The sequence below is a fragment of the Oncorhynchus keta genome, chromosome 18, assembly GCF_023373465.1.
Source record: "Oncorhynchus keta strain PuntledgeMale-10-30-2019 chromosome 18, Oket_V2, whole genome shotgun sequence".
Classification (NCBI taxonomy): Eukaryota; Metazoa; Chordata; class Actinopteri; order Salmoniformes; family Salmonidae; genus Oncorhynchus; species Oncorhynchus keta.
In genome coordinates, this window is record NC_068438.1 from 26876262 (window position 1) to 26895400 (window position 19139).

At 42.5% G+C, this 19139-nt stretch overlaps 1 protein-coding gene across 2 annotated transcripts; it reads left to right on the forward strand.

Moving 5' to 3' along the window:
- The first annotated feature begins 41 nt into the window (after positions 1 to 41).
- LOC118397533 (sialate O-acetylesterase) lies at positions 42 to 15984 on the forward strand. Of its 2 annotated transcripts, XM_035792406.2 has the most exons (10): positions 42 to 279; positions 5702 to 5866; positions 6493 to 6650; positions 6729 to 6867; positions 7005 to 7185; positions 7449 to 7567; positions 7664 to 7797; positions 14033 to 14187; positions 14407 to 14593; positions 15019 to 15643. In XM_035792406.2, the coding sequence occupies exons 1-10, from the start codon at positions 222 to 224 to the stop codon at positions 15262 to 15264; spliced, it is 1542 nt and encodes a 513-aa protein (XP_035648299.1). In that variant the 5' UTR covers positions 42 to 221; the 3' UTR covers positions 15265 to 15643. The 2 variants fall into 2 exon arrangements, with proteins under 2 accessions (XP_035648299.1, XP_052323732.1); XM_052467772.1 differs by lacking the exons at positions 14407 to 14593; positions 15019 to 15643 and adding an exon at positions 15852 to 15984.
- The last annotated feature ends 3155 nt before the right edge of the window (positions 15985 to 19139 follow it).

Sequence of the window (19139 nt, forward strand, 5' to 3'; positions counted from 1 at the left end):
TGTAGCGAGCTTGATTATTATCAATGTGAACATGTGTGAGCGACAGACTGATACGTATCACACTGACCTTCAGTAGATTGTTAGAAACAGCGTTATAATGTTCCAGATGAAATAGGAAGAAAAATCACGTGACATTTAGCGTTTAAAAGGCAATTACTTCCTTGTTTGGATGGTAGTGTAGCCTCGCTAACGTTAGCTACAGTAGCAGGTCAAGTTTAACAATGTGTCAGAAGATATGTTTGTGTTTTCTCACTATTTTAGGATCATTGTATGCCTATGGTGAGTGTTAATTTCTTGTTTAATACTTATTTTAATTGCTACCCATGGATTTAGGAATACTAGAACCTTCTTATGATGGTTCAAAGGTCAGCCATGTTGGTCAGGGAGTTGGTCAACCTCGATTTGCCAGTGCTGTGATAAGATGATGTGTAAAACATTGAATGTGAACAATGTATGTGCACGGTATGTGTGTTAGCTACCTAGCCAGACAGTTTTAGAGGAATGATTCCATACACTTTTTCAAATTAACTGCCAATATGCCAACATTCCATTCAAACAATGCAGTGAATCCACAGCCATATAACGTAAACTCGTACATCGCCTTGGTCCGTACAATTGCCCTTATTTTAGCGCCCCAAAAACGTAATACTTCCAGATCAACTGTAATGTCAATACCATTGTAAAGCATAATTTCTCCACTTTCCAACAAAATCAATTACATGACCTAAACACTGCCCGTTTCTGCATAATTCAAACAGGCAATGAGCCCCGTCGGGTCTTTTTAAAAATGGCGGGTGGGGAAGCGAAACTAATGCGTGATAGTAAGGAGATGTTGTGTGGGAAAATTGCTTTTTTTCACTCGATCTGTCAAACTCATCACCTTATCGCCTCAAAAATGTAAATAAAACACAAGAGTTTATATAATGTGTCAGTACATACCTGTTTGTCTCATTTGAATCGTGGTTTTAGGGCGTTGCTAAAGTGATCTTAGAAGTAAACAGCGGCTTTGAGAATGATGATCGCATGCAATGATGACGGGAAAAATGACTAGGTATCCCCCCCCTTACCCCGCCACTGTCGATTTCTTGTTTTTAAACGATGAGAGAAGTGCTTCACCTGGTGGAGAGAGATTGTAAGACATTAGTTATTTTATGCCTGCTGTACGTTATGCCATGACACATCAAGATGTAACGGAGGGGCCATTTTATTTTTTTCCCCCAACTTTTTTCCAATACTATAGCTCCATTACCATGTTGATCAACGCTTGAATAGAAACCTAGTTCACACCCCAGATTTTGAAGTCAACACAGTCGCTACAGTCCCATTAGTTTTCTTTGTAGCCTTGTTTGAATGTCGCGATTACGCACATTTGTATGGAATGGGGTGAGTTTACGTTACTGGCTCAAATCAGTTGATGATAGGGACCCATGTCATCCTAAAAGTTATAATTTTGACATTTTATTATTTGTTTGACCTTTTTTAAGTCAGTTAAGAATTTATTTACAATGACGGCCTACCGAAATGCCTCCTACGGGGGCTGGGATTACACACATTACCAAAGCAGCAACACATGGCAACATGACAACATGGTAGCAACACAACATGGTAGCAGCGCAAAACATGGTACAGACATTATTGGGCACAGACAACAGCACAAAGGGAAAGAAGGTAGAGACAACAATACATCACACGAAGCAGCCACAACTGTCAGTAAGAGTGTTCATGATTGAGTCTTTGAATTAAGAGATGGAGAGAACTGTCCCGTTTGAGTGTTTGTTGCAGCTCATTCTAGCTGCAGTGAACAGAATGTGACTGGCAGAATGGGTGTTGTATGTGGAGGATGAAGGCTGCAGTAGATGTCTCAGATAGGGGGGAGTGAGGCCTAAGAGTTTTTTTTAAATAAATAAGCATCAACCAGTTGGTCTTGCGACAGGTATACAGAGATGCCCAGTTTACAGAGAAGTATAGAGTGCAGTGTCCTATAAGGAGCATTGGTGGCAAATCTGATGGCCGAATGGAAAAGAACATCTAGCCACTCGAGAGCACCCTTACCTGCCGATCTATTAATCCTCTCCATAATCTAGCATGGGTAGGATGGTCAACTGAATCATTGTTCGTTTGGCAGCTGGGGTGAAAGAGGAACATTTACAATAGAGGAAACCAAGTCTAGATTTAACTTTAGCCTGCAGTTTTGATATGTGCTGAGAGAAGGATGGTGTGCTGTCTAGCCATACTCCCAAGTACTTGTATGAGGACTACCTCAAGCTCTAAACCCTCCGAGGTAGTAATCCCTGTGGGGAGAGGGGCATTCTTCTTACCAAACCAAATTACCTTTTGTTTTGGAGGTGTTCAGAACAAAGTTAAGGGCAGAGAACGCTTGTTGGATGCTAAGAAAGCTTTGTTGTAGAGCGTTTTAACACAAAATCCGGGGAGGGGCCAGCTGAGTATAAGACTATCATTTGCATATAAATGGATGAGAGAGCTCAAGCAGTAGGAAGTTAAGTTGATGTAAATTGAGACTAATGTGGGGCCTAGGATCGAGCCTTGGTGTACTTCCTTGCTGACAGGCAATGGCTGAGACAGCAGATGTTCTGACTTTATACACTGCAGTCTTTTGATTTCATCCTTCATTTAAAGGGGGAGCTGTGGCTGCCTTCCAAGCAATGGGAACCTCCCCGGAGAGGCCGGTTAAAAGGGTCAGAGATAGGCTTGGAGATGATAGGGGCAGCAACCTTAAAGAAAAAAGGGTCTAAACCATCTGACCCAGATGTTTTTTGGGGGTCACGTTTAAAGAGCTCCTTTAGCACCTCGGACTCAGGGAGAAGCTTCGTAGCAGGGCAGGGGAAAAAGAGGGAGGAACGTCGGGGCTAGTCGCATTAGAAGGGGTGGGAGGTGAGGAAATGTTGGACAGGCAAGGAGGCATGGGTAATCCAATACGAGTCCTGACTTAATGAAGTGTCCATCTGTCTATTGAACATTCTTTCAAGAGTTTTGATGGTCATCCAGGTGCTTTTTGGCAAACTTGAGTCAACCTTTTGGATGACATGGGTTCCATTATGTCTGGCGAAAACCAAACTCTGCATTCCACAGTAAGAACCTTATACCAACGGTCAAGCATGGTGGTGGTAGTGTGATGGTTTGGGGATGCTTTGCTTCCTCGGGATCTGGATGACTTGCATTTTAATAGAAGGAACCATGAATTCTGCTCTGTATCAGAGAATTCTACAGGAGGATGTCAGGCCATCCATATGTGAGCTGAAACTGAAGCGCAGCTGGGTCATGCAGCAAGACAATGATCCAAAACAAACAATCCAGTCTAAATGAAAATGGTTAAAAAGCAACACATTTGAAGTTTTGGAACAATTTAATGTTGTGGCAGGACTTGAAATGAACAGTCGAGCTAAAGCAGTTATGACTGCAAGAGTGGGCCAAAATTCCTCGACAGCGAGGAGGAAGTATTTGGTGGCAGCTGAAGGTGGCACAATCTGTTATTGTGTGTAAGGGGGCAATTACTTTTTCATAAGGGAATTGGGTGTTGCATGAGTGTTAATTTTACATTTAAGTATTTTAAAATTATTTGGTTCCCTTTTATCTAATATTAGGTTTTAGTTGATCTTATAACATTCCGCATCAAAAATATGAACAAATAGAGAAAATCAGGAAGGGGTCGTACTTTTTCACAGCACTGTGTATATAGGTAAACTCAGCAAAAAAACAATGTCCTCTCACTGTCAACTGCGTTTTATTTTCAGCAAATTTAACATGTTTAAATATTCTTATGAACATAAGATTCATCAACTGTGACAAACTGAACAAGTTTCACAGAAATGGATTAAAGGGGGGTCAAAAGTAAGTCAGTATTTGGTGTGGCAGCCAGCTGCATTAAGTACTGTAGTGCAGGGGCTGCAATCTGAGGTGCAGTTATCTAATGAACTTATCCTCTGCAGCAGAGGTAACTCTGGGTCTTCCTTTCCTTTGGCGGGACTCATTAGAGCCAGTAAAGATGGACTGTCATTTCCCTTTGCTTATTTGAGCTGTTCTTGCCATAATATGGACTTGGTCTTTTACCAAATAGGACAATCTTCTGTATACCACCTCTACCTTGTCACAGCGCCCAACAGATTGGCTCAAATGCATTAAGAAGGAAAGAATTCAACAAATTAACTTTTTAACAAGGCACACCTGTTAATTAAACTGCTTTCCAAGGCCCTACCTCCATGAATCTGGTTGAGAGAATGCCAAGAGTATGCAAAGCTGTCATCAAGTTAAAGGGTGGCTACTTTGAAGAATCTATAATATATATTTTGACTTGTTGAACACCTTTTTTTGTTGTTGTTATTACATGATTCCATATGTGTTATTTTATAGTTTGTCTTCTGCCTTCACTATTGATCTACAATGTAGAAATTAGTAAAAATAAAGAAACCCTGGAATGTGTACAAACTTTTGACTTACTGTAAGTATTCAGACCCTTGACTCAGAACTTTGACAGTGATTACAGCCTCGACTTGTTGGGTATGATGCTGCAAGCTTGGCACACCTGTATTTGGGGAGTTTCTCCCATTCTTCTCTGCAGATCCTCTCTAGCTCTGTCAGGATGGATGGGGAGCTTCGCTGCACAGCTATTTTCAGGTCCGGGCTTTAAGTCCGGGCTCCCGACAGGACCACTCAAGGACATTAAGAGACTTTTCTTGAAGCCACTCCTGTGTTCTCTTGGCTGTGTGCTTAGAATTGTTGTCCTGTTGGAAGGTGAACCTTCACCCCAGATTTCATCAAGGATCTCTCTGTACTTTGCTCCGTTCATCTTTCCCTCGATCCTGACTTGTCTCCCAGGGCATGCCGCTGAAAAACCATCCCCACAGCATGATGCTACCACCATAATGCTTCACCGTAAGGATGGTGCCAGGGTTCCTCCAGATGTGCCACTTGGCATTCAGGCCAAAGACTTCAATCTTGGTTTCATCAGACCAGAGAATCTCATTTCTCATGGTCTGAGAATCCTTTAGGTGTCTTTGGGCAACTCCGTGCATGATGAACTATGTTCTTGGGGACTTTCAATCCTGCATAATACCCTTCCCCAGATCTGTGTTTTGACACAATCCTGTCTCGAAGCTCGACAGACAATTCCTTTGACCCCATGGCCTGTTTTTTTTCTCTCTCTGACATGCACTGTCAGCTGTAGGACCTTATATAGACAGGTGTGTGCCTTTCCAAATCATGTCCAGTCAGTTGAATTTACCACAGGTGGACTCTAAGTTGTGGTATCATCTTAAGGATAATCAATGGAAATTATGCACCTGAGCTCAATTTCGAGTCTCATAGCAAAGGGTCTGAATACTTACGTAAATGTTTTTCTAAACCTGTTTTCGCTTTGTCATTATGGGGTATTGTGTGTGTGTGTGTGTAGGTTGAGGAATTGTGTTTCTATTTAATCAATTTTAGAATAAGGCTGTAACGCGTCAAGGGGTCTGAATACTTTTTGAATGCACTGTACATTGAATTATGCATTTTACTGTCAAGGCAACTGAACAGGTAAATGTGTCAAGATTATATTTTATTGGGCTTTATGCATACTGTCAAATAACATTTGAAAGGGTAACTTCGAATATGTGTATTGATTGTTTTTAATTGCCTTGAATATTGACTTGGATAAATATTTTCTAATACAGTAGATTTAGTAATATTGTTTTTTTGTTTCCAGGTGGTAGGTTCCAATTTGCCTCCTATTATGGCGATCACATGGTTCTGCAGAAGGCCCCAGAGAGGGCTGTGTTGTGGGGCTATGGACCCGATGATGGCGAGGTCACAGTCTTTCTATCAGGAGGACCAGTCACTAACAATGCACCTACTGTCAGTGTGGCTGCCGGTGAGTTATCTGATCCCAACAATGCCTTTAGTTTAGTGTGCCTATCCAGTCATGTCATGAAGTTGAGGATGAAGTAAGCAGAACTGTCATTTCAAGGAGAGTTGATAAAACCCTAAGCTCGTGTCAAGTTATTTTTCTAACAAATGTTAACATCGTACTGTAAAGGTGACTGTGACATGTCTGTCAGAATGAGGAAAAAGCTCAGGAAGTGTGAGGGACAAAAAAAAGCACGTTTGAAGTTAATTGTGCTCAGTGTCCCACTTTTTCTGCCTTGCAATGTACTGTACAGTGTATTTGGAAATATTCAGACACCTTGACTCTTTCCACATTTTGTTACGTTATAGCCTTTATTCTAAAATTGATTAAATAAAAATGTACTCAATCAACACACAATACCCTATAATGACAAAGCGAAAATGGGTTTTTAGAAATGTTTGCAAATGTAATTTGCTTTGTCATTATGGGGTATTGTGTGTAGATTGAGGAATTGTGTTTATTTAATCCATTTTAGAATAAGGCTGTAACAATGTGGAACAAGGGAAGGGTTCTGAATACTTTCCGAATGCACTGTATATGAAGAGATTAGTGTAACCTTCACTGATCCATGGTTTTGGATCTCTTCCCAGGGATATGGAGGGTAACCCTTGTCCCAATGGAAGCTGGCGGTCCCTACAATGTGACTGCAATCCTCCAGAACAACCACAGTATCACTCTCACAGACGTGCTGTTTGGGGATGTCTGGCTGTGTGGGGGACAGAGCAACATGGCTTTCACAACTTCTCAGGTATACTCTGCAATGTTCAAATAAGTCTTGAGTTTGCATAGTTGTAATAATAACCATTATTATGTCTTGTCCTCAAAGGTGTTCAATGCATCAGAGGAGCTAGCTCTGGCCTCAAAGTTCCCTCAGGTGCGGATCTTTATGGCTGCCTTGGAGCAGAGCGACACTGAGCTGACTGACCTGGCTGGAGTGGAGGTGCCCTGGTCTGTCCCCACAGCAAGTATGGACAGGCTCATACAGTCTATTAGCTCAATTACATATGAAATGTCATGCAAATGATAGCTGTCAGCCAACTGACTAAGTGAAATGGTATTCATACATTTAGTTGATAATGAGAATCTTAAACCTCCTGAACAGAGTTGTTGGGTGGTGGGGATTTCAAGCACTACTCTGCGGTGTGCTGGATGTTTGGGCGCCACTTGTACAAGGCGCTGAAGTACCCCATCGGCCTAGTGACGTCCTGCTGGGGAGGCACACCTGTAGAGGCATGGTCCTCCCCACGAGCACTCCAACACTGTGACCTGGACAGGATTAACGGGTAAGGGTACAGGGACCTTGGAGCTATACTCTTGCAATAGAGATGTAAAGTAGCATACCGACCGAACATCTTACGTCAGCAATTATAGACATTTTCTTAAGGATTGTAGATGAGTAGACTAGTGAATATTTCTGTCTTGTTTCTTTTGGACTGCGTTAATGTGAGCATTGTTACAGAAATATACAGGTAGCATGCACCTTAAAATATCCTCTCACCTATGGTACTTGATATCAGTTGGACTATGTTATTTTCTTTTCATCCAGGTTCCCCATGCCATATACACCTTCAATGTATTTGTCTGTGTGGACTAACTCTTTGTTGTGGAATGCCATGATCCATCCACTTCTCAACATGACCATCAAAGGAGCTATCTGGTACCAAGGTAAAACAGCTTGGGGTCACATCTGTTTTCTCCCATCTTTTAGCATACAGTAACAGCATAGAAACTGAAGACATCTTGACTTGACCCCTGTGATAGGTGAGTCCAACACAGACTACCATCAGAAGAAATACTCCTGTTCCTTTCCCTCCATGATTGATGACTGGAGGATGGCTTTCCACCAGAGCTCAGGGGGACAGACTGCACCAGATTTCCCCTTTGGATTTGTACAGGTACTGACTAAATGTTATGGTTAAAGTTTGACGCTGATAACATATCTGTGATTCTGTAGCGGCTGATGTTGAGACGTCCTACAAGCCTCTCGGCTGGTGTTTGCAGAACATTCAGTGCTGTGTGATAAGGCCCTTCTTATCGTGACAACACCTAATCCCCTGTGAATGTAAACTAATCCCCTGTGAATGCAAAAAAATAAACGTCCTCTCACTGCCAACTGCATTTCTTTTCAGCAAACTTAACATGTAAATATTTGTATGAACAAAAGATTCAACAACTGAGACAAACTCAACAGATTCCACAGACATGCGACTAACAAATGGAATAATGTGTTCCTGATCAAAAGGGGGTGTCAAAATCAAAAGTAATTCCGTATCTGGTGTGGCCACCAGCTGCATTAAGTACTGCAGTGCATCTCCTCCTCATGGACTGCACCAAATTTGCCAGTTCTTGCTGTGAGATGTTGCCCCACTCTTCTACCAAGGCACATTTCTGTGGGGAATAGCAATGGCCCTCACCCTCCGATCCAACAGGTCCCAGGCGTGTTCAATGGGATTGAGATCTTGGCTCTTCGCTGGCCATGGCAGAACACTGACATTCCTGTCTTGCAGGAAATCACACACAGAACGAGCAATATGGCTGGTGGCATTGTCATGTCAGGATGAGCCTGCAGGAAGGGTACCACATGAGGGAGGAGGATGTCTTCCCTATAACGCACAGCATTGATTGCCTGCAATGACAACAAGCTCAGTCCGATGATGCTGTGAGACACCGCCCCAGACCATGACGGACCCTCCACCTCCAAATCGATCCCTCTCCAGAGTAAAGGCCTCAGTGTAACGCTCATTCCTTCGACAATAAACGTGAATCCGACCGTCACCCCTGGTGAGACAACTGCGACTCGTCAGTGAAGACCACTTCTTGCCAGTCCTGTCTGGTCCAGCGACTGGGTTTATGCCCATAGGTGACGTTGTTGCCGGTGAGGACCTACCTTACAACAGACCTACAAGCCTATTGCGGATAGTTTGAGCATTGAGTGATTGTGCATTCCTGGTGTAATTCGGGCAGTTGTTGCCATCCTGTACCTGTCCCGCAGGTGTGATGTTTGGATGTACCCATCCTGTGAAGGCGTTGTTACACGTGGTCTGCCACTGGGAGGACGATCAGATGTTTGTCCCGTCTCCCTGTAGCGCTGTCTTTCGGCGTCTCACTGTATGGACATTGCAATTTATTGCTCTGGCCACATCTGCAGTCCTCATGCCTCCTTGAAGCATGCCTAAGACACATTTGCAGGGATCCTGGGCATCTTTTTTTTTTGTGTTTTTCAGAGTCCGTAGAAAGGCCTAATGTCCTAAGTTTTCATAACTGTGACCTTAATTGCCTACCGTCTGTTAGTGTCTTAACGACCATTCCACAGGTGCATGTTCATTAATTGTTTTATAGATCATTGAACAAGCATGAGAAAGTGTTTAAACCCTTTACAATGAAGATCTATGAAGTTATTTGGATTTTTACAAATGATCTTTTAAGGACAGGGTCCTAAATCTCAGCAAAAAAAGCAATGTCCCTTTACCTAGCATAGTAGCAATCACTACATTGCTTTGTCAATGTATTATACTGGGATGTTATAAACTACTGCTTATGCTGTTACATTTGATTCTGTCTATATATTTGTCCTGCGGTCTCTACATCTAGGAAGGTTGAAAAAGTATGTGACAACCTAAGCTAATCGAATCAAATGTATTTATATAGCCCTTCGTACATCAGCTGATATCTCAAAGTGCTGTACAGAAACCCAGCCTAAAACCCCAAACAGCAAACAATGCAGGTGTAAAAGCACGGTGGCTAGGAAAAACTCCCTAGAAAGGCCAAAACCTAGGAAGAAACCTAGAGAACAGGAACCAGGCACAGCAGGTGGATGGGGACAGTGGCCAGTCCTCTTCTGGCTGTGCTCGGGTAGAGATTATAACAGAACATGACCAAGATGTTCAAATGTTCATAAATGACCAGCATGGTCATAATAATAATAATAATAAGGCAGAACAGTTGAAACTGGAGCAGCAGCACAGTCAGGTGGACTGGGGACAGCAAGGAGTCCTCATGTCAGGTAGTCCTGGGACATGGTCCTAGGGCCCAGGCCAGTTGAAACTGGAGCAGCAGCATGGCCAGGTGGACTGGGGACAGCAAGGAGTCATCATGTCAGGTAGTCCTGGGGCATGGTCCTAGGGCTCAGGTCCTCCGAGAGAGAGAAACTAAGAGAGAAGGAGAGAATTAGAGAACACACACTTAGATTCACACAGGACACCGAATAGGACAGGAGAAGTACTCCAGATATAACAAACTGACCCTAGCCCCCGACACATAAATTACTGCAGCATAAATACTGGAGGCTGAGACAGGAGGGGTCAGGAGACACTGTGGCCCCATCCGAGGACACCCCGGACAGGGCCAAACAGGAAGGATATAACCCCACCCACTTTGCCAAAGCACAGCCCCCACACCACTAGAGGGATATCTTCAACCACCAACTTACCATCCTGAGACAAGGCCGAGTATAGCCCACAAAGATCTCCGCCACGGCACAACCCAAGGGGGGCGCCAACCCAGACAGGCCGACCACAACAGTGAATCAACCCACCCAGGTGACGCACCCCCCCAGGGACGGCACGAGAGAGCCCCAGCAAGCCAGTGACTCAGCCCCGTAACAGGGTTAGAGGCAGAGAATCCCAGTGGAAAGAGGGGAACCGGCCAGGCAGAGACAGCAAGGGCGGTTCGTTGCTCCAGAGCCTTTCCGTTCACCTTCCCACTCCTGGGCCAGACTACACTCAATCATATGACCCACTGAAGAGATGAGTCTTCAGTAAAGACTTAAAGGTTGAGACCGAGTTTGCGTCTCTGACATGGGTAGGCAGACCGTTCCATAAAAATGGAGCTCTATAGGAGAAAGCCCTGCCTCCAGCTGTTTGCTTAGAAATTCTAGGGACAATTAGGAGGCCTGCGTCTTGTGACCGTAGCGTACGTGTAGGTATGTACGGCAGGACCAAATCAGAGAGGTAGGTAGGAGCAAGCCCATGTAATGCTTTGTAGGTTAGCAGTAAAACCTTGAAATCAGCCCTTGCTTTGACAGGAAGCCAGTGTAGAGAGGCTAGCACTGGAGTAATATGATCAAATTTTTTGGTTCTAGTCAGGATTCTAGCAGCCGTATTTAGCACTAACTGAAGTTTATTTAGTGCTTTATCCGGGTAGCCGGAAAATAGAGCATTGCAGTAGTCTAACCTAGAAGTGACAAAAGCATGGATTAATTTTTCTGCATCATTTTTGGACAGAAAGTTTCTGATTTTTGCAATGTTACGTAGATGGAAAAAAGCTGTCCTCGAAATGGTCTTGATATGTTCTTCAAAAGAGAGATCAGGGTCCAGGGTAACGCCGAGGTCCTTCACAGTTTTATTTGAGACGACTGTACAACCATTAAGATTAATTGTCAGATTCAACAGAAGATCTCTTTGTTTCTTGGGACCTAGAACAAGCATCTCTGTTTTGTCCGAGTTTAATAGTAGAAAGTTTGCAGCCATCCACTTCCTTATGTCTGAAACACATGCTTCTAGCGAGGGCAATTTTGGGGCTTCACCATGTTTCATTGAAATGTACAGCTGTGTGTCATCCGCATAGCAGTGAAAGTTTACATTATGTTTTCGAATAACATCCCCAAGAGGTAAAATATATAGTGAAAACAATAGTGGTCCTAAAACAGAACCTTGAGGAACACCGAAATGTACAGTTGATTTGTCAGAGGACAAACCATTCACAGAGACAAACTGATATCTTTCCGACAGATAAGACCTAAACCAGGCCAGAACATGTCCGTGTAGACCAATTTGGGTTTCCAATCTCTCCAAAAGAATGTGGTGATCGATGGTATCAAAAGCAGCACTAAGGTCTAGGAGCACGAGGACAGATGCAGAGCCTCGGTCCGATGCCATTAAAATGTAATTTACCACCTTCACAAGTGCCGTCTCAGTGCTATGATGGGGTCTAAAACCAGACTGAAGCATTTCGTATACATTGTTTGTCTTCAGGAAGGCAGTGAGTTGCTGCGCAACAGCCTTCTCTAAAATCTTTGAGAGGAATGGAAGATTCGATATAGGCCGATAGTTTTTTATATTTTCTGGGTCAAGGTTTGGCTTTTTCAAGAGAGGCTTTATTACTGCCACTTTTAGTGAGTTTGGTACACATCCAGTGGATAGAGAGCCGTTTATTATGTTCAACATAGGAGGGCCAAGCACAGGAAGCAGCTCTTTCAGTAGTTTAGTTGGAATAGGGTCCAGTATACAGCTTGAAGGTTTAGAGGCCATGATTATTTTCATCATTGTGTCAAGAGATATAGTACTAAAACACTTGAGCGTCTCTCTTGATCCTAGGTCCTGGCAGAGTTGTGCAGACTCAGGACAACTGAGGTTTGGAGGAATACGCAGGTTTAAAGAGGAGTCCGTAATTTGCTTTCTAATAATCATAATCTTTTCCTCAAAGAAGTTCATGAATTTATCACTGCTAAAGTGAAAGTCATCCTCTCTTGGGGAATGCTGCTTTTTAGTTAGCTTTGCCACAGTATCAAAAAGGAATTTCGGATTGTTCTTATTTTCCTCAATTAAGTTAGAAAAATAGGACGATCGAGCAGCAGTAAGGGCTCTTAGGTACTGCACGGTACCGTCCTTCCAAGCTAGTCGGAAGACTTCCAGTTTGGTGTGGCGCCATTTCCGTTCCAATTTTCTGGAAGCTTGCTTCAGAGCTCGGGTATTTTCTGTGTACCAGGGAGCTAGTTTCTTATGAGACATTTTTTTAGTTTTTAGGGGTGCAACTGCATCTAGGGTATTGCGCAAGGTTAAATTGAGATGACGTCTCCAAGCTAATTGGAGTCAGGAACCCACTGACCTGGAAGTCCAATCAATGGGACGAGATTGGAGATGTTGGTTAGCGCTGCCTTGCTGATAACAAAACTCACAAAATGTGAGTTTGCTATTCACAAGAAGCATTGCCTGATGTTAACCATGCCTTGAACAAAATATGTCAGAAGACCTAAGATTAAGAATTGTTGACTTTCATACTTTTGTAACCATTTCCAACTTTATCTTTAAAAGCCTTGATGTTCATCAGTCCACAGTAGGACAAATTGTCTATGAATGGAGAAAGTTCAGCACAGTTGCTCTCTATTCTCCCTAAGAGTGGCCATCCTGCAAAGATGACTTCAAGAGCACAGTGCAGAATGTTCAATGAGGTTAAGAAGATTCCTAGAGTTTGAGCTAAAGACTTACAAAAATCTCTGGAACATGCTAACATCTCTGTTGATGAGTCTACAATATGTAAAACACCAAATAAGAATGGTGTTCATGGGAGGACTCCATGGAAGAAGCCACTCCTGTCCAAAAACAACATTGCTGCACATCTGAAGATTGCAAAAGTACACCTGGATGTTCCACAGCGCTACTGGCAAAATATTCTGTGGACAGATGAAACTACAGTTGAGTTGTTTGGAAGGAGAAAAAATAGGCACAGCACACCAACATCAAAACCTCATCCCAACTGTAAAGTATGGTGGAGGGAGCATCATGGTTTGGGGCTGCCTCCGGGCCTGGACAGCTTGCTATTATCGCTGGAAAAATGAATTCCCAAGTTTATCAAGACATTTTTCAGGAGAATGTCCACCAATTGAAACTCAACAGAAGTTGGGTGATGCAGCAGGACAATAACCCAAAACAGAAATGAATCAACATAATGGTTTTAAAAGAAGTGGCCAGTCAGAATCCTGAACTCAACCTGCTTGAGATGCTTTGGCATGACCTCAAATTCTTCCTGGCCGTTGTGCAGGTCTGAGCCGCAACTACAGGAAACGTTTGGTTGAGGTTATTGCTGCCGAAGGACGGTCAACCAGTTATTAAATCCAAGGGTTCACATACTTTTCCCACCCTGCACGGTGAATGTACACACGGTGTGTTCAATAAAGACAAAACGTATAATTGTTTATTAGTTTAAGCAGACTGTCTTGTTGTGACCTAGATGAAGATCAGATCAAATTGTATGACCAATTTATGCAGGAACCCAGGTATTTCCAAATGGTTCACATACCTTTTTCTTGCCACTATATAGCATCATAAGAATCACTACATTGCTTTGACAATATCACTCCAGGATGTTATCCACTGTTGCTTATGTTGATTCTGTCTATATATTTATCCTGAGGTCTCTACGTATAGAAAGGCCTCCTTAAGTGAGGGATTTCCAAACATACGCTGGCACCAGACTGCAGACTATGGCTTTGCTCCCAACCTGCGTATGAAGAACACATTCATGGCTGTTGCTATGGACTTAGGAGATGAAATGTCTCCTTTTGGCAGGTAAGTAACAATCAGAATGGATAACACAGTATTTGATAAGCCTGTACTCTTGTAAAAGCTTTAAGCAGTTCACATTTGAATACTGTGAGAATACAAGGCTACGTTTCAATATCGAAATTAACATACCACTTAGGATGCATGCATTGCATCATTCTAAGTGGTATGCTAATGAGGGTATTAGAATGTGGAACAAGCTGTTTACCAGTGACTTTGTTCCAGTATCCATCCCCGGGATAAGCAGGACGTGGCCTATAGACTGTCTCTAGGGGCGAGAGCTGTGGCTTATGGGGAGGAGGGCGTCTCATTCCAGGGACCTTTCCCTAGACTGGTCCTGGTCAATGACCAGTATATCAATGTAACCTATGACCAGAGAGTGTCTGTCACTCAATCCAAAGATATATTTCAGGTAAGTGTGATGGCTGTAGTTGTAATGAGTTCTAAGGTATGGGGTAGCATTTAACCTAGTGGTTAGAGTGCTTGGCTGGTAACCAAAATGTTGCCTGTTTGAATACCTGATCCGACAATGTGACAAATGTGATCTGCCCATGAGCAAGGCAATAAGCCCTCATTTGCCCCAGAGGCACCATACTACTATGGATGACCCTGTAAAACAACACATTTCACTGCACCTATCTGGTGTATGTGACGGTACAATAATATTATTATCATTAGTGTTTCTACCAACCATGATCATGTTGGGCTGGATGAACTGGGTCTGAATTCTTTATTTGTCATTGTCAGCAGCTTGGCATGTTGTCATGCAGGATTTTTCCACCTTGCTAAAAAAAAGTGTCAGGAGAAACCATTTCTTAACAACTCTTTCTTCCTCAGATTTGCTGCTCAGTGGTGAGGGCACCCTGTGACTCTCTGTCACTGTGGGTCCCAGCTCCCATAATGCAGTGGGGCCTTAGCGCCATCCAAGTGTCCACAAATTACTGTTCCCTGAACAATATAGCCGGCCTGCGCTACGCATGGAGGGACTGGCCTTGTGACTTTAAGGCATGTCCTGTTTACAGTGCTGATGGGGTTCTACCTGCACCTCCCTTCACTCTCAACCGCTGGCCGGACAAGCAGTGAGACGAGAACCCCCCTCTGCTAGGAATGGATTATTCCACCCAATAATGGTGTGGTGGTTAACAAGATGCACTTGTGTCAAGACTGGAAATGAAATGCTTACATTTCCTCCTGAGTCATCAGTGTGAAACTGATTGCAGTCTTTCGGTGTGTGTGTATCTTTGAATTGTCTTGAACATAATTTATCTACAAAAAACAATCACCTCTTTCGCTTGTTTACAATTGCACTGAAGCTGAATCGTTCTATAATTTTTCATATTGTATTCTACGTTTATTTACGCAGTTGGAAATGTGTTTTGAATGATACAATATGAACAATGGTTGCCAATCACTGTTGCCTTATTTAATTCTACTATCATTGATCATTAAATAAATAAACAAGTTAGTGTGTTTTTATTGAAATGCCAGGTGTGGTCCATCTATATTGTCCACCAAATCAACTATAGTTCTATCTACACGGGTCAACTTGAAGGTGCTCTACACAAAGAGACCTGAAGAGGGAGATCAGATTAACTGTTTCTTTCACATGCTAGCAACAATGTGGTAAACTAATGACTGTATTAGAATGTTTACCAGTGACTTTGTTCCAGTATCCATCCCCGAGATGAGCAGAACGTGGCCAACAGACTGTCTCTAGGGGTGAGAACTGTGGCTTATGGGGAGGAAGGCGTCTTATTCCAGGGGCCTTTCCCTAGTCGTTACCTATGAGCAGAGAGTTTGTCACTCAAGCCACATATGTAAATACTACCGTTCAAAGGTTTGGGGTCACTTAAAAAAGCATTGTCCATTAAAATAACATCAAATTGATCAGAAATAGTGTGTAGACATTGTAAATGACTGTTGTAGCTGGAAATTGCTGATTTTTTTTTTTTTTTTTTTTTTTTTGGATGGAATATCTACATTTGTGTACAGAGGTCCATTGTCCTGACTCTCTGAGGTCATTAAAGATCCCATGGCACTTATCGTAAGAGTAGGGGTGTCAACCCTGATGTCCTGGCTAAATTCCCAATCTGGCCCTCAAACCATCACGGTCACCTAATCCCCGGTTTACAATTGGCTCATTAATTCCCCCTCTCCCCTGTAACTATTCCCCGGGTCGTTGCTGCAAATGAGAACGTGTTCTCAGTCAATTTACCCAGTAAAATAACGGATAAATAAAAAAATCAGCAACCAGCACGTTGTGTTAGCTAATCCAAATTTATCGTTTTAAAAGGCTATTTGATCATTAGTAAACCCTTTTGCAATTAATCTAGCACAGCTGAAAACTGTTGTTCTGATTTCAAAGACTCAATGAAACTGGTCTTTACATGAGTTGAGGATCTGGAGCATCAGCATTTGTGGGTTCGATTACAGGCTGAAAAGGGACAAAGACTTTCTTCTGAAACTCAGTCTATTCTTGTTCTGAGAAATGAAGGTTATTTAATGCGAGAAATTGCCAAGAAACTGTACCATGCTGTGTACTACTCCTTTCACAGAACAGAGCAAAATGGCTCTAATAGAACGAGGAGAGGGACTGCTCCCTTCACAGAACAGCGCAAACTGTCCCTAACCAGAATAGAAAGAGTAGGAGGCCCTGGTGCACAACTGAGAAAATAAACAAGTAAGGACAAGTAAACTGAACGACAAAAAAAACACCCTCTCACTGTCAACTGCGTTTCTTTTCAGCCAATTTAACATGTGTAAATATTTGTATGAACAAAAGATTCAACAACTGAGACAAACTGAACAAGTTCCACAGAGATGTGAATAACATGGATTATTGTGTCCCTGAACAAAGGTGGGTCAAAATCAAAAGTAATAGTCGGTATCTGGTGTGGCCACCAGCTGCATTAAGTACTGCAGTGCATGTCCTCATGGACTGCACCAAATTTGCCAGTTCAAATCAAATGTTATTTGTCACATACACATGGTTAGCAGATGTTAATGTGAGTAGCGAAATGCTTGTGCTTCTAATTCCGACAATGCAGTAATAACCAACGAGTAATCTAACCTAACAATTCCACAACTACTACCTTATACACACAAGTGATAAAGGGATAAAGAATATGTACATAAAGACATGAATGAGTGATGGTAGAGAACGGCATAGACAAGATTCAGTAGATGTTATCGAGTACAGTATATACATACAGTGCCTTGCGAAAATATTTGGCCCCCTTGAACTTTGCGACCTTTTGCCACATTTCAGGCTTCAAACATAAAGATATAAAACTGTATTTTTTTGTGAAGAATCAACAACAAGTGGGACACAATCATGAAGTGGAATGACATTTATTGGATATTTGTTACAGGTGTTGTTACACATGGTCTGCCACTGCGAGGATGATCAGCTGTCTGGCCTGTAGCCCTGTATTATGTGTCTCACAGTACGGACATTGCAATTTATTGCCCAGACCACATCTGCAGTCCTCATGCCACCTTGCAGCATGCCTAAGGCACATTTACGCAGATGAGCAGGGACCCTGGCCATCTTTTTTTTTGTGTTTTTCAGAGTCCATAGAAAGGCCTCTTTTTACTGTCCTAAGTTTTCATAACTGTGACCTTAATTACCTACCATCTCTAAGCTGTTAGTGTCTTAACGACCGTTCCGCAGGTGCATGTTAATTAATTGTTTATGGTTCATTGAACAAGCATGGGAAACAGTGTTTGAACCCTTTACAATGAAGATCTGTGAAGTTATTTGGATTTTTACGAATTATCTTTCAAAGACAGGTTCCTGAAAAAGGGACATTTATTTTTTGCTGAGTTTGTATTAGTGTGTCTAGTTTGTTAAACCGATGCCTCAAGTTCTTAACTGGCAGCTTCTTTAAATAGTACCCGCAAAACAGCAGTCTCAACATCAATAGTGAAGAGGCGACTCCGGGATGCTGGCCTTCTAGGCAGAGTTGCAAAGAAAAAGACATATCTCAGACTGGCCAATAAAAATAAAATATTAAAATGGGCAAAAGACCACAGACACTGGACAGAGGAAGATTGGAAAAAGGTTTTATGGACAGACAAATCTAAGTTTGAGGTGTTCAGATCACAAAGAAGAACATGCGTGAGATGCAGAAAAGATGCTGGAGGAGTGCTTGATACCATCAGTCAATCATGGTGGAAGCAATGAGATGGTCTGGGGGTGCTTTGGTGGTGGTCAAGTGGGAGATTTGTACAGGGTAAAAGGGATCTTGAAGAAGGAAGGCTATCAATCCATTTTGCAACGCCATGCCTTATACCCTGTGGACAGCGCTTAATTGGAGCCAGTTTCCTCCAACAACAAAGCACAGCTCCAAACTATAAGAACTATTTAGGGAAGAAGCAATCAGCTGGTATTCTGTCTATAATGGAGTGGTCAGCACAGTCACCGGACCTTAACCCTATTGAGCTGTTGTGGGATCAGCTTGACCGTATGGTACATAAGAAGTGCCCATCAAGCTTCAGGAAGCATGGGGTGAAATCTCTTCAGATTACCTCAACAAATTGACAACTAGAATGCCAAAGGTCTGCAAGGCTGTCATTGCTGCAAATGGAGGTTTCTTTGAAGGACACTTTATTTAAATTAAAAACCATTATTTATAACCTTGTCAACGTCTTGACTATATTTCCTATTCATTTTGCAATTCATTTCATGTACGTTTTCATGAAAAACAAGGTCATTTCTAAGTGACCCCAAACTTTTGAATGGTAGTGTATCTTTGAGGTAAGTCTGATGATTGTACTTGCGGTGCGTGGGTAAAATCACAGGAGAAGCCAAGCCAGAAATAAATGCCATATTCCAACTTTTATAAGAAGCCCTATTATAACCTATGGATTGTAATAATTGTGTTGTTTACTCTATAATCTGTTAGGCTGATATCACAGTGGCAAGGCATATGAACTAAGGCCAAGACAATAAAAAA

Excerpts from the sequence above, each read along its gene's own strand:
- LOC118397533 (XM_035792406.2), top strand. The coding sequence starts at position 222 with ATGTGTCAGAAGATATGTTTGTGTTTTCTCACTATTTTAGGATCATTG. Across the intron at positions 7,186-7,448 it reads GACCTGGACAGGATTAACGG|GTTCCCCATGCCATATACAC; the intron begins GTAAGGGTACAG and ends CTTTTCATCCAG. Across the intron at positions 7,798-14,032 it reads TCCCCTTTGGATTTGTACAG|GTCTCTACGTATAGAAAGGC; the intron begins GTACTGACTAAA and ends ATTTATCCTGAG.